This window comes from Balaenoptera borealis (assembly GCF_965194805.1).
Source record: "Balaenoptera borealis genome assembly, chromosome: 1".
NCBI classification, from domain to species: domain Eukaryota; kingdom Metazoa; phylum Chordata; class Mammalia; order Artiodactyla; family Balaenopteridae; genus Balaenoptera; species Balaenoptera borealis.
Window position 1 is genome coordinate 152,875,562 of NC_138860.1, and position 15,963 is coordinate 152,891,524.

The 15,963-nt window shown below is 33.5% G+C and overlaps 1 protein-coding gene across 1 annotated transcript in view; it reads left to right on the forward strand.

Annotated features, from left to right (window-relative positions):
* AGBL4 (AGBL carboxypeptidase 4) overlaps window positions 1-15,963 on the forward strand; it is a 1,392,661-nt gene that overhangs the window by 119,492 nt on the left and 1,257,206 nt on the right. The window contains exon 2 of the mRNA XM_082372119.1: window positions 13,522-13,644. Within this exon, the coding sequence (XP_082228245.1) occupies window positions 13,522-13,644 (123 nt within the window). The remainder of the gene's footprint in view (window positions 1-13,521; window positions 13,645-15,963) is intronic.

Below are 15,963 nucleotides of genomic sequence, written 5' to 3' on the forward strand. Positions count from 1 at the left end.
ATGCAGCCAACCCCAGTCCTCTCCCTGGGATCTGACCTCTGAAGCCAGAGACTCAGCTCCCAGCCCCCACCCGCCCTGGCGGGTGAGCAGAGAAGCCTCTCAGGCCAGTGAGTGCTGGTTGGCACTGATACCCTGTGCGGGAATCTCTCTGCTTTGCCCTCTGCACCCCTGTTGCTGCTCTCTCCTCCGTGGCTCCGAAGCTTCCCCACCACCACCCCCGTCTCCGCCAGTGAAGGGGCTTCCTAGTGTGTGGAAACTTTTCCTCCTTCCCAGCTCCCTCCCAGAGGGGCAGGTCCCATCCCTATCCTTTTGTCTCTGTTTTTTCTTTTTTCTTTTGCCCTACCCAGGCACGTGTGGAGTTTCTTGCCTTTTGGGAAGTTTGAGGTCTTCTGCCAGCATTCAGTAGGTGTTCTGTAGGAGTTGTTCCACATGTAGATGTATTTCTGATGTATTTGTGGGGAGGAAGGTGATCTCCACGTCTTACTCCTCTACCATCTTGAGGGTCTCCTCTACATATATTTTTAAGGTTGTTCAGGAAGCCTTCTGTGAGGGAAGTTTAGACATTGCTTCTTTGTGCTCTTGTGTAATACCTTGAGGTTACCTCACATTTCTAATATTTATAACATTATACTATGATGCAGTGGTTTACTGGTTTGCCTCTCCCAGTAATATCCTTGATGGAAAGGAATTAAAAAATTTTGTATTTGTGTTACCAGAACCTAACATAGTGTGTGCATAGTAATCGTAAATAAATGCTTTGTTAAATAAATTAATAACCCTATATCCATAGCCCAGGAGGTAATGAAAAATATTGCTCCTACTTGGTATGGAATAGAAGAATATATTTTTTAAAATTCTTTTTCAATTGAAATTTCAGTTCAACAACTATTTATTAAAATTGCTCTATATCAGGCATGTTTTAGCTCTACAGTGTATGCAGGTGTCTCTATTAATAGCAGTAAAATAATATATAGTACTCTGCACTATGACTAACACATAAAGGGAAAGTTAGTGTTTAAGTGACTGGTTGGGAAGTGGATATTAAGGCATATGAAATTAGCTGTAATAAAAAACAGAAAAGGTATAATGAGAGTCCAGGTAAGAGCAAGGGAGGGAGATCATTTACTGTAAAATGTTGGGGAATTGGATGCAAACTACTGTTTCAGAGGAAAATGGGCCAGCCATTACTTTTAAAAGGCTATAGAATTAAAATAGAGAAGTCCAAGACCATAGCTTGCTGAATTGGGCCTCATCCATGGTCATACACTTAAAAAGTAGCCAAGCAAGGATTCAGCCTTAGGGCCATATTTTTCCAAACTCCATGGCACCAAACTATACTGTCTGTACTGAATTTTTTCCTTCTTACAGAAATAGAACATTTTTTCATTATATGTCTTATTATTTTCAGTATAGTGCTTAGCTAGATGGTCAGTTTTTTGAGAGTGTTATTGTTAATTATTAGTATATCCTTATTCTTTTATTGAGTGATAGATTGATTCACAGCTTATTTATCTTATACGTTCTCCTTAGTTCTTGCACAAGATAAGGTGGGTGAAAAATAGATCTTCGATGCATGTGTGGTAATCAAAATATTCTGTGATTGATTGTAGCTTAACAAATCTAGACATCTTATTTGTATTGTAGATACATGTGCCTAGAGAGAATTAGGATATGTGTATTTAGGAAATTATTTTTTTTTACATTTTTGTTTTATTGAGTCCTTGAAGTATATCTTGTAAATATATTTGCAATGAGAACAAACATGCTATTTTATAAAATGCTAGGAAGAAGCTATTTAGTCGGTACTAGTTCACTGAGATTAAAGTCCCGAAATGAATAGGTTCTCTTTCTTAAAACACCCTCAAGTAGGAATTTTAGATTTACTTTCTTGACTCAGAATTTGTGGGTTAAGTCTCATCTTCAATGTAATTTTCTCTCAAAATGATGAAGCCTTGGAAATATGGCTTTATAATAGAACTTTTGACAGATCCCTTTAACTGCATGTCATTTATACATAGAGGTAATTTGTTACCTCTTCCAAGGTGTTTGTGCCCGAGAGGTGGAATTCATGTTCTGTATAAAGGTCAGTTTTAATTAATAAGCTGCTTTCTTCATTTTTGACCAATATGAATTGCTTGTAACTTTTGTGTAAAGTAGTTTTCCATGCAAAAATAAAACAAATTGAGCCTTTGTCACATCCATCATCAGCATAACTGACTTAAATGTCAAAAATTCTATGTAGCCCCAGAGTTTATTTCTAGTGCCTCAGCAGGCCTATTTATTAGAGTAAAATATTATATGATGTAATTATCACATCATTTCATTGGGTACATCTATACATATATAATCTTTGTTTTTCCTTCCACAAAATATGTTCATAATTTTTATTGCTAAGTATTTGTTATCCATGTAGTATTTTTAAAGGCATGTAAATAATAATATTAATAGGATTAGATCTTTTATTTCATTAAAGGTAAACCACAATTATTTTATTTTCTCTTTTGTCTCTAACTTCCTTAATTTGAAAAAATTCATTGTGTTACTGTCTCTATGTTTGGAGACAAATATTCTACACACTATAATAAGGGTGTTTTATAGTCTGTAATTTAATTGGATGCTACCGTATTCAGTGTTTACTTCAAAGAACAGACTTTTGGTAAGGCATTCTTTATGAATTTCTATTTAAATTATGCCTTTCCTTTTCTGAATCCTCCCTTATACTTTATAATAGAATTGAATCTTTTATTCTTTTGTTAAATACATTTCTTTGAAGATACAGGTGTCTTACTAAGAATGATGGTAATAATGATAATGAGGGTGATAATAGTTATAACCAACTACTTATTGAGTAAATGCTATGTTCTAAGTGATTTACATATATTTTCTGTACCCTTCAGAACAACATAAACAATCTCTAAGTGAGACTTAAGGAGATTATGTTAAATTACTTAATAAGGGTTATACTGCATATATATCTGAGTTAGATGGATTCAATCTCAGCTCTCTGTGACTTTGAAATCTAAATTCTTACTACTAATTCATGCTGCTCTAACTAAATGTGAGGGTATTTTAAAATAAGAGTAGAAACTTTGGGTTAAAAAATCTGGGTGAAACAGCTATATGGCTAGCATTAAAATGCACACGTAAAGAAATTAGAAGTTATTATTCAATAAGAACAATGATTTCATTATTCCATGCCACCTTGGATTATTTTATACTACTGTAAATGCCATTCTTTTTAATGGTTTTATATACATTCATAGTGTTATTGAGATATTTCTCTGAGAATAATAAATTTGCATTTCCCCCATTGTGCACTTAAATGATCAAGCATTATATTGTATTAACATTATGGACTGTAGTATCCCCGCCCCAGTCACCCTTTCTGTCTTTATGTCAGTATATGCAGGGTTTATGGTGTCTTCCTTTCTTTAACTATTTGGTCTCATTATATCACAACTGTTTATCTTAGTAAACTGTAGATATAAAGATTCTGTTTGTTCTTTTGATGAATATCATATATTCCCTGTGCTTTCAATAGACAAACAAAAACCAATATTCAATATTGAAATCAAATTTAGCTCCTAAAAGTTCTTTTTTATTTCAGTAAATCAATGACTATTTGTAGGTTACTGATGTTGTGCCAAGCATTGTGTCATACCTGGGGTGGAGGGAGAAAGTGGTGATAAAAAGAAAAGACATTAGATTCTTCCGATGAGAAACCACAATCACTAGGAGTAAAAAGACACATATAATGAATACATAGTAAATCAATAATAAAAAGATAAATATGTTTTGAGGAATAAACAAGATGCTGTGGCAATGTAGAGGAACATTCATTGCTGGGGAAGAGGACTTCCTATCATTCTAGAGGACTGTCATTGCTTGGGGAAGTCAGATAAGACCTCCTAGAGGAGATAACATTTCACATAGGTCTACAGGACGAGTAGGATTTCTCCACAAGGAAAAACAGGGATATGCATATATCTAGGCATATGGAAAACATAATAAAGAGTTCCAATATTTGCATTTTTGTGAGAATCACTGTAATCACAACTGCTACAAATATTAACTGATATAGGAGTGTTGTATTAGCAAATCAGTTACAATGAATGATAATGCTGTTGGTGACATGATTTTCTAAAATGGTGAAACTTCAGGATGAAATTATGAACAAATCAATTGTAGTCTTTCCTTGATTTACATGTTAGACAGTTCCTTGGAAAAATGAGTGTTTATTAAAGCCATACAAAATGCTTTGCATGTGTAAAACAGTTAGGTTCTAAGCTCACATAATTATAACTAAGATTTTTACATACATGGATATCTGTATACATGAATATATGAATATATCTGACATTCGGAAGTCATACTGGACTTTTCTCTACTTTGCACTGCATCTAGCATCCCTGGTCTCTACCACTCAAGTGCCATCAGTGCTCTTTCAATTATGAAAACAAACAAACAAAAATGCCTCAACAAATTTCCAAAATACCCCCTGGGAATACTGCTCACAATGATAACCAACTCAACAGAATAATTAAAATAAGAATAGAACTAACAAAAGTTGTTAGAAAGAGAAGTGGAGAATAATGTACACAAACTATTTCCTTATCTTTCATATAAGAGTTTCAATAGATACTGTTTGATGTTGATAAATTAAGATATAGAGGAATAAAGATATTGTGTAGAATAATACCTGAGAAAGTAAAAACAGAAGTGGTTAAGAGCATTTTCATCTAGGAAATGAGAATAGGGTTTGAGGGGTATGAGTCATTGGATAATTTTACTTTATATATATGTATATATATGTATATTTATGTAAAATCTCCATCCATATATATGGATTAATTCTGTGACATGAAAATCAATTCTTGCTCTTTCACTTTTAAACATTTAAAAATAATCTTTTTGAGATATAGTTTACATATAATGAAATGTACCTATTTTTACTGTACAATTTAATAGTTTTGGCAAATATATAATATACACCCATGTGACCTCCACCATCATCATACATATATATGAGGTCCATTTTTTTCCCTAAAGAGCTGTCCAGTTCTTCAAGCACTATTTGTTTTATAAACTGTTCTTTCCATATTAAATTATCATTACACCTTTGTTGAAACTTAATTGACCGTATGTATGTGGATGTATTTCTTCACCCTGTATTCTGGTCCACTGATTTATATGACTTTCCTGAAGTCTTGTTATCATGAAAGTTCTTCAACTCTTATTTTTCAAAATCATATTGACTATTTCAGGCCCTTTGAGTTTCCATATAAATTTTAGAGTCAGTTTGTTGATTTCTAGAAAAAATGCTGCTGAGATTTTGATTGGTATGGCATTGGATCTAGAGACCAATTTTTGGAAAGTTGTCACCTTAACAATAATGAGTTCTCTAATCCATGAACATGGTATACCTTGCCATTTAATTGGGTCTTCCTTAATATCCATCAGCAATTTTTTCTTTAGTTTTCAGTATACAGTTCTTATATATAATTTGTTAACTTAAGGCTGGGTATTTTGTGTTTTTGATGGTCTTACAAATGGTACTGTGTTTCAAATTTCATTTTCCAATTGTTCGTGGCTAGTACCTTTCTGGGATCTCTACTTAATACCCTGAGTTTTCAACATGGATTCTCCATTCTGGATGGTTGCATCTTGAATGTTTCCCAGCCCTGTGCACTTTGGAAATTGTTAATCTACAGCTTCCTAGTCACTCTTTGTCTGGTCTCATGGAGTTTCACTGTACATGGCTTTGCATTCAGACAAGGTCTTAAGCAGGTATTCTGTAGAATTTTGGTCCTCTGGCTCTCGTAGTGCTCTCCTCTTCAATAGTCTGACCTTCAAACTTTGTTCAGTCTCTCCAAACTCTTACTTCTATCTTCTCAACTCAGTAAACAACCCTGTTGTGTTTGGGAACCCTCTTCTTGTACCATCTTCCAGAAAGTGCCACTAATCTAAAAACTAGTACGAACATTAGGTACACCTCATTTTTTCCCTTTCTCTCAGGCATCACAGTTTGGCAACTGCTTGTCATGTAAGTCTGAAAAGAGTTGTTTTGTATATATTTGTCCAGTTTTCTAGTTGTTTATGGTGGAAGTATGGATCTATTCTTAGTTACTCTCTCATGGCTCGTAGTTGTCATATTAGCAACTGCTTTCCTCTCCACTATCCCTGAGTACATTGAGGAGTTTTCTGGAAGAGTTTGCAAGTCACTGTTGCAGACATTCACCACTAAACACACATGTGTGCATATATACCACTCTGGCAAATGAGAGGAAGGTATATATAACTCTGCTGAGATAGGCAGGGGTCAAAGAAGATTTCAAAGTTTTGATTGTATTATACATTTGATTGTACAATTTGATTGATTAAATTGTAGTCAACCCCTTTTTTTTATCTGCAGCCCCTGACAGCCACAGATTTTTGGTTTTGTTTTTTTAAAATACCTAATTTTGCCTTTTAAAAATGTTATATAATTGGATTATAAAGGATGTAGACTTTACAGTTCGGCTTCTTCCTTTTATTATAGTGCACTTGAGATTCATGCATGTGGTCATGTGTGTCAATAATTTCTTCCATTTTATTGCTGATTTGTATGCCATTGCATGGATGTACCAGAGATTGTTTATACATTCACCAGTTGAAAGCATTTGGATTGTTTCCAGTTTTGGGGTGATTATGAACAAAGCTGCTGTAAACAGTCATGTGTAGTTTTTTTTTTTTTTTTCTGAACATATGTTTTTACATCTCTTTGGTATTCCACCTAAGAGTGGAATATCTGGGTTGTATGATAAGTGTATATTTAATTTTATAACAAAGTGCTAAACTATTTTTCAGGGTGGTTATACCACTTTACATTTCTACTAGAAATGCATGAAAGTTTCAATTGAGTGTGTCATCATCAATTCTTGGTTTGGTCAGTTTGATTTTAGCCTTTTTAAGTATGTAGTAGTATTTCATTGTGGTTTTAATTTGCATTTCCCTATTGACTAATGCTGTTGGGCATCTTTTCATGGACTTATTTGATACCTATTTATCCTCTTTGGTGAAATATCTGATAAAATCTTTTATGTATTCTTGATATAGTCCTTAATCAGATATGTGTGTTGCAAGTATTTTCTCTCAGTCCGTGGCTTGACTTTTTCTTTTAATTAATAATGCCTTTCAAAGAGCAGCGAATTTTAATTTAATAAAATCTAGTTTATAACTTTTTTATTTTATGGTTTGTGATTTTCATGTCTTATATAGTAAAATCTTGCCTAACATAAGGATACACAGATATTCTCATACTTTTTTTTTCATTTGGCCACTTAAAAAAATACTTTCCATTTATTTCATGTTTAAGGGTTTTTTTTTTGGTGGTAAAATGTACATAACATTTAACATTTTAACCATTTTAAGTGTACAATTCAGTGGCATTAAATACATTCACACTGTTGTGTAACCACCACCACTACCCTTTTCCAGAACTTTTTCATCATCTCAAATGGAAACTTTCTCTACCTATTAAATAATAACTCCCATTCCCTCCTCCATCCAGCTCCTGGTAACCTCTATTTTACTTTCTTTCTCTATGAATTTGCCTATTCTAGGTACCTCATATAAGTGGAATCATACAATATTTGTCGTTGTCTGGCTTTTATCATTTTGCCTAATGTTTTGAGGGTTCATCCATGTTGTAGCCTGTATCAGAATTTCATTCCTTTTTATGGCTGAAAAATAAATATTTCATTGTGTGTATCTACAATATTAAAAATTTTATTCATATATTGATGGAATTTGGGTTGTTTCCATCTTTTGGCTATGAGAATAATGTTGCTATGAATATTGGTGTACAAGTATCTGAGTCCCTAATTTCAGTTCTTTTGAGTATATGCCTAGGAGTGGAATTGTTGGATCTATGGTAATTTTATGTTTGAAACTGTTTTTATGCCACCAGGCTGTTTTCCACAGTGGCTGTACCATTATAATTTCCCACCAGCAATGTACAAGGGTTCCAGTTTTTCTATGTCCTGGCCAAATTATTTTTCATTTTTTTGATAGTGGCCATCCTAATAGGTGGGAAGTGGTAGCTCATGGTTTTGACTTGCTTTTACTTAATGACTAGTGATGTTGAGTATCTTTTTATGTGCTTATTGGCTACTTGTATTTCTTTGGAGAAATGTCTATTCAAGTTCTTTGCCTATTTTGGAATTTTTTTTTTTTTTTTTGATTGCTGAGTTGTAGGAGTTCTTTATATATTCTGGATGTTAACCTCTTATCAGATATGTAATTCACAGATTTTTTTTTTCCATTCTGTAGGTTGTCATTTTACTCTGTTGATGGTGTTTAATGCACACATGTTTTTAATTTAGATGAAGTTTATTTTATTTTTTTCTTTTGTTGGCAGTGCTGTTGGTGTCATATCCAAGAAATCATCGCCAAATCAAGAATTAATGACATGGAGATTTCCCTCTGTTTTTTTCTAAGAGTTTTATAGTTTCATCTCTTACATGTAGGTCTTTGATCCATTTAGAGTTAATTTTTGTATATGGTGTCAGGTAAGGGTCTAACCTCATTCTTTTTTTGTGTGTGGAAAACTTTCATATTTTCTTCTATAAGTTTTATATTTTACATTTGGGTGTTTGATTTATTTTGCATTAATTTTTATGTGTGATGTGTGGTTGGTTTTAGTATTTGGATTACTAACTTGTCCAACACCATTTGGGGTAAATTTACCCTCTATACATTGAATTACCTTTGTACTTTTATTAAAAAACAACTGACCATATACGTGTGGATGTATTTCTACACAGTCTGTTCTGTTCCAATGAAGTATGTGTCTATCACCTCTCTAATTCCATACTATTCCTTAAGAAAATTGTTTTGGTTGTTTTAGTTTGTTTACTTTTCCACATAAATTTAGAACCAGCTTGCTGGATATTTGGTTGGGGTTGTGCTGAGTCTATAGATCAATTTATGGAGAATTGATATCTTGGCAATAGTGAGTCTTCTAATCCATTAACATGGTTTATTTTTCTACTTATTTAGGCCCTTTTTGATATATCCTATCAGTGTTTTTAATTTTAAGCATACAGATCTTGCACAGATTTGTCAGATTATACCTATTTTGTATTTTTTGGTGTTATTGTACACGTTAGTGCTTTTTATTTTAATTTACAGTTGTTTGTTGCTAGTATAAGAAATACAATTGATTTTTTATATTGACCTTTTGTCCTGTAACCTTGCTGAACTCATTTATTACATATAGTAGCTTTTAGTAAATTTTTTGAGATTTTCTATCTAGACAATTATGTTGTCTATGAATAAAGACAGTATGTATACCTTTTATTTCTCCTTTTTGTCCTCTTGTTTTCTCTTTCTTGTCTTCTTGTTTAGAACCCTTAGAATGATGTTGAATAGGAGTGATGAGAATGGGCATCCTTGTCATGTGTCCAGTATTAGGCAGAAAAATTTTAGTCTTTAACAATTAAATATAATTTAGCTGTATTCTTTATATATATTATATAACATATAAATATATACCTTAGTCAGGTTGAGGAATTCCCTTTAACTCTTCTCATGCTGATAATAGATATTTAATTTTATCAGAATTTTTTCCCCATCTACTGGGATGATCATATAGATTTGATTTTTAGTCTGTGGATATGGTGAACTGTGTTGATTTCTGAATATTGAATGAATCTTGCATTCCCAAGATAAATTGTACTTGGTCATTATGTATTATACTTTTTACATTGATTTGCTAATAATTTGCTGAGGATTTTGAGTCTGCATTCATAAGGAAGGCTGGTAATTTAGTTTCCTTTTTTTGTAATGTACTCGTCTGCTTTGTCATTTCATCTTAGTTCACAAAATTATGGCTTAAGGTTGTTCATGATATTCCCTTATCATGCCTGTAGGATTTTAGTGATGTTCCATTTTTCATTGCTTATGTTGTTAATTTGTCAAGTTCTATTGATTACAGAGATGGTAGTGTTGAAGGAGTTCCAATGTAATTATTTCTATCAATTATCCTTCATGTGTTTTGAAGCTCTGTTTTTAGGTGCATACATATTTAGGATTTTTTGTATTCTTGGTGAATTGACTCCCTTATTATATAATGTCTCTCTTTATGCCTAGTATTATTTCTTGTTCTTAATTCTACACTGGCTGACCTTAGTATAGCCTCTCTGAGTCTGTTTTGGTTATTGTTTGCATGGCATGTCTTTTAAATCCTTTTACTTTTAACTTACCCATGTCTTTATATTTAAACCTGATTTTCTATAGACAACATCTCATTGGTTTTTCCTATGTATTTAATCTGGCATAAATTTATTATAAAATTGCCTAAATTACATGTAAGATTATTTAATATATGTTTGCATTTAATTATAATATTGTGGTAGTTTTTGTCTACTTGCTCCATCTGTTCTTTGTTCCCTTTCTCCTCTTTTGTTTTCTGCTTCCTTTTGGATTAATTAGCTATTTATTTTAGTTCCATTTTATCTTCACTATTGGCTTATTTAAAACTATTTTTTAGTGTTTATCCTAGGCTTTTCAATATACATCTTTATTATAGTTCATCTACTTTCAAACAATATTATGCAGTTTTATATTTAGTTTAAGAAATTTAGACAATACTTCCAATTGCTTCATCCAATCTTTTGTGCTATTACTGCTATATATTTTACTCTTACTTATGGCATAATCCCACAGTTCATTGCTCTTATCTTTTCTTTAGCTAGTCATATATCTTTTAGAGTGATTAAAAATAACATTTATATTTATGTCAATGTATATTATTTCTCGAGTCCTTCCTTCCTTTGTTTCTGCCTGGTATCATTTTTCCTTTTGCCTGAAGAACTCTCTTTAAAATTTCTTATAATACCAGACTGCTGATAATGAATTTTCTCATCTTTTGTTTTTCTCAAAATACTTTTATCGTGGCTTTAAGTTTTAATTTTTTTAAAATAATTAATTAATTAATTAATTAATTTATGGCTGTGTTGGGTCTTCATTTCTGTGCATGGGCGTTCTCTAGTTGCAGCGAGCGGGGGCCACTCTTCATCGCGGTGCACAGTCCTCTCACTGTCGCAGCCTCTCTTGTTGCAGAGCACAAGCTCCAGACGTGCAGGCTCAGTAGTTGTGGCTCACGGACCTAGTTGCTCTGCGGCATGTGGGATCTTCCCAGACCAGGGCTCGAACCCGTGTCCCCTGCATTGGCAGGCAGACTCTCAACCACTGTGCCATCAGGGAAGCCCTGTGGCTTTAAGTTTTGAAGGATATTTCCACTGGGTCTAAAATTTTATTTATTTATTTATTAAAAAAATTTATTTATTTATTTATTTGGCTGCAACCGGGTCTTAGTTGCAGCACATGGGATCTTCATTGTTGTGTGCAGGATCTTCATTGTGGTATGCAGGATCTTTTAGTTGCAGCATACGGGCTCTTTTTTGTTGTGGCATGTGGACTCTTAGTTGTGGCATGTGGGATCTAGTTCCCTGACTGGAGGTCGAACCCGGGCCCCCTGCGTTGGGAGTGCGGAATCTTAACCACTGAACCACCAGGGAAGTCCCAGGTCTAAAATTTTAGGTTGACATTTTTTTCTTTCAGTAACTTAAAGATGTTATTCCTTTGACTTCTGTTTTTCAGTTTCTTATGGGCAGTCTAATTTTTTATCTTAGTTCATTTTTATGTGATTTATATTTTTAAATATGAAATACCAAGGTAAAAAGTATATTCTGCTTGGTGCTTCTTGGGCCTGTAGTTGTATATCCTTCATTAAATGTGGGAAAATTTCAGGTATTATCTCTTCAAATATTTCTTCTGCCCTCCCATCTCCTTCTGGAATTCCAGTTATACATACATTAGATTATTTTATTTTATTCCACAGCTCTTAGGTGCTGTTTTTTTTCTTTTCTTTTCCTTGTTTTTGTTCAGTTTATTTCTATTGATTTGGAGTTCACAGTTCTTTCCTCATCTGCGTCAAGCCTACTGATGAGTATACTGAAGACATTCTTTACCTCTTTTATTGTGTTTTTTAGCTTTAGCATTTCCTTTTGGCTTATTATTGTAATTTCCATCTCTACTGAAATTCTCCATTTGTTCATGCATTTTGTCCTCATTTTCTACTAGAAAATTTAACATATTATTCTTAGTTATTTTAAATTTATTGTCTGATAATTCCAGTATCTGGTCATTTCTGAATTTAGTTCTGTTTATTTTTTCTCCCAAGATAGTAGGTTGTTTTGTTCTTGAGTTTTTTGTATGTTCCACAATTTTTTATTGAATACTGTATAACTCATGTAGAACTGTAGAGAATGATACAAATATTATATGTCACAATGCTTGCACCTCTTCTCCTAGGTGCATTTGTTTGAGGGCTTATATCTACCCAGTCAGGAGTTAAGCTGGCTTGAGTTTCATTGTTGCTATGGTTGTCTTCAGTTTGCCACTGGCTTCATATGCTTCTAGTGATACTTTATTCATGAAGGAAAGGGCTAGGGTGATTGAGGGTTTTTCTTCAATGTTCTGCTCCACCCTAAACTTTTGTCCTTCCCTTGGATACTCCTATTACAGAGGGGGCTTCTATCTATGCTTTTGTCCCTATGCTAGAATTAGATTGCTTTGTTTGATATCCAGTGCTTGCTATATTGTTTCTGTTATACTGGTCTAGCCTAGGTCTTAGGCAGGCCCTGTATGTTCTGGTGTTGGAGTGGAGTTTTCTTAGTGATCCCACTTCTCTTTCCTCTTTTAGTTCTGCTTTGAATCTTTGATATGTTTTGTGAGAGATTGTTTTTTACTCCTTCCCCAGGGGTAGGGGACCTTCAATAATGTTGATATATATAGTCTTAGGCCCAGGACTGTTTGCTGCTCTTCCCCCAGGTGTAGAGGAGTTTTTTCTTTTACAGCTCTGCCTCTTACAATGAGTCTCACTTGTGCACTGCAATACAAACATCTTTTGCATTTCAGTAATTATACTAGATATTTTTCATACCTAATTCTCATAACACAATTTAGAAATATGGGTTTTACCATTCCCTTTTTGTGGATGAGAGAAACTGAGGCTTAAAGGGATTCGGTTGGTTGCTTTGTGACACAGAGAATTAATATGTAGTAGCGATAAGATTTGAGCCCATATCTTTTTTTTTTTTTAATTAATTAATTAATTTATTTATTTTTGGCTGTGTTGGGTCTTCGTTTCTGTGCGAGGGCTTTCTCTAGTTGCGGCAAGCGGGGGCCACTCTTCATTGCGGTGTGCGGGCCTCTCACTATCGCGGCCTCTCTTGTTGTGGAGCACAGGCTCCAGACGCACAGGCTCAGTAATTGTGAGATTTGAGCCCATATCTTTTTGGTTTAAAAATCTATTCTCTTTCTACTCTACCACAATATGTGGTTAATTTTTTTAACGCCTCGATAAGCACCAAATTACAGGGGAGGGGGGAAATTAATGATAAAAATTTTATTGGACTTCTGTTACTAAATGCATTATGATTTCTGTTTAACATGAGCCAATTTTTTGAACAATAGGCAATGATCTGGGAAATGATGATACCATCGGAGGGAATGTGAGCAAATATATGGTGCTTCCAACTGGATACTTTGGACAGCCCAAGAAAGGACATCTTATCTTTGATGCTTGCTTTGAAAGTGGTGAGTGTATCAAAGGACTTTTCTTATGAGCTTGTCTAGTGAGTTGTTTTTGGAATCTAATGCCATCTGACCATTTAGTGTGATTGAACCCATTTAATTTTTTACCATAATGAAATAAGTTGTCAGGAAAGATCTATTTTGAATGAATTAACTTGGAAATACTTAAAAATGAAGTGCTATGTTTTTGTTGTGATAAATGATTAGAAGGATAATGGTAGTACTAATGAACATTTATGCAGTACCTTATATTTTATCAAATACTTACCCAGATATTATTTCTTTTGGGATAAAACTAATATAATTTGAATACTTGATAAATTATTAATTATTCAATGTCTATGGTGTACCTGGTTCTTAGTCTTTCTGAGAGCAGTCTTCTGTATAAAGAAGCAATTAAAGAAAAGATTCAGTTGAACACAAACAAAACAGAAAAAGTAATATACTTCGTAAACAGCAAATGCTGTGAGTATTCTGATAGGGGAGAACAGGGCTTAATTGTGAATTTCCACCCAGTAGTAGTTGAATCTTGTTAACTTCTTTATATCTGAGCCTCATACTCTGCATGGCATATAAGCACATAGTAGGTATTCAGAATATGTTGAAAATATTAATGAGAAAGTTAAACATAACTTTGTTTTATAAACAATTGTTGATTATTTTTGGTTTTGAATAATGTGCTGGCATGTGTGTGTGTGTGATTGAAGGGACATTCCAGTTATATGACAGTTCTCTGAACCCTAAGTACCATGGTTGTTTTTACCAACAATTAAAAAGATGTGGAAAGATTAATTTTCTGTTAGCTTTGATAAAAAGCCATATTTAATTGCTTGCTGTTCCCCAGTCCACCAACTTCTCTCAAGTCTCTGTACCTTTGCAGATGCTGTTTTCTCTGTGCCCCAGATGCCTTTCTCTACTTGGTAAAATGTTAATTCAGACTCAGGCCAGCATTTCTTCCTCTGAGAAACAGCACCTCCCAGGCAGGTTTGGCCATCTCTACCTGTATATTTACAGGCACCTCTTCTATGATTTACAGGACTCTGCTATGATAGTTTTTATTGCATTGCAGTCATTTAATGATCTCTTTCCTTTTCCTTATCACTGAAAATTCCTTGAAGTCAGTGATGGTTTCTTATTAATTTTTGTTCCTTAGCACCTAGTGTACTATCAGAAACTGACTCTAAAGAAATGGAGTTACATGATTTACCTGACAGAGAAATCAAAATAACTGTCATAAAGATTTTTACCAAGGTCAAGAAAACATTGCATGAACAAAGTGAGAATTTCATCAGAGAGAGAGATAATGCTGTAAATACCAAATGTTGATAGAAAGCATGGAGCTGAAGAACATGGTAACTGAACTGAAAAAACTTCCTGCAGGACTTCAACAGCAGACTAAAGCAGAAGAAAGAATCAGTGAATTTGAATACATATCATTGGAAATAATGCAATCAGAGGAACAAAAGTAAAAAGAACGAAATAGAGTGAGGAAAGCTTAAGGGGTTTATGCAATACCATCAAAGAGATCAGTATATGCATTATGGGAGAAGGAGTGGGGAGAGAGAGAGCGAGAGAGAGCACCAGAGAAATTAATAAATGAAGGAGGACAGATAGTGAAAAAATGGTCTTCATAAAGTGAGATTTTAAGATTAATAAAAATATTTTTACATTTAAATAAAAATTTAACTAATAGCAGCAAGAACATAAAGGGAAGAAAACAATAGTAATTATCACTTTATTACTTATTGTTTGCCACACCCTGTAAGGAATGATATACATAGTTTATCTCATTTAACACACACAAAAGACTTCTGAGGTATTATATCTCTCTTTGTAGGTGAGGAAAGTGATGCTCAGAGATGTAAAGTTATTTACCTTGAATTGCATGACTGACAAGTGGTGTAGCTGAATTTGAAACTGAGAATTTCCTGGCTCCACAGGCCATACTTTTAACCACTGCATGTATGTATCACATTATCGGTCAACTTATGACATGAATAATAAACATATTGTTGAAAATTTCTCACTAGGTGATAAGATATATAGGAAAAGGTTTTATGATAAAGAAAAATGAAAAGTTTACTACTGTTTTAAAATAAACCATCCAAATAAATACTGTGTTTGGTTGCCATCATATGCAATTTGATTATTCTTTTATGATTGATATGCATATATGTGTATTGAATGTGATAAGTGCACTATAATTCATACTTCAAATTAATTGGTTAGCCTGAGAGATTTAGTATGTTGTATTAAATTACCATGGCATGAAAAAGCATCAATGAAATAAAGATATGGTTCAGTTATTTATATATCATTTCA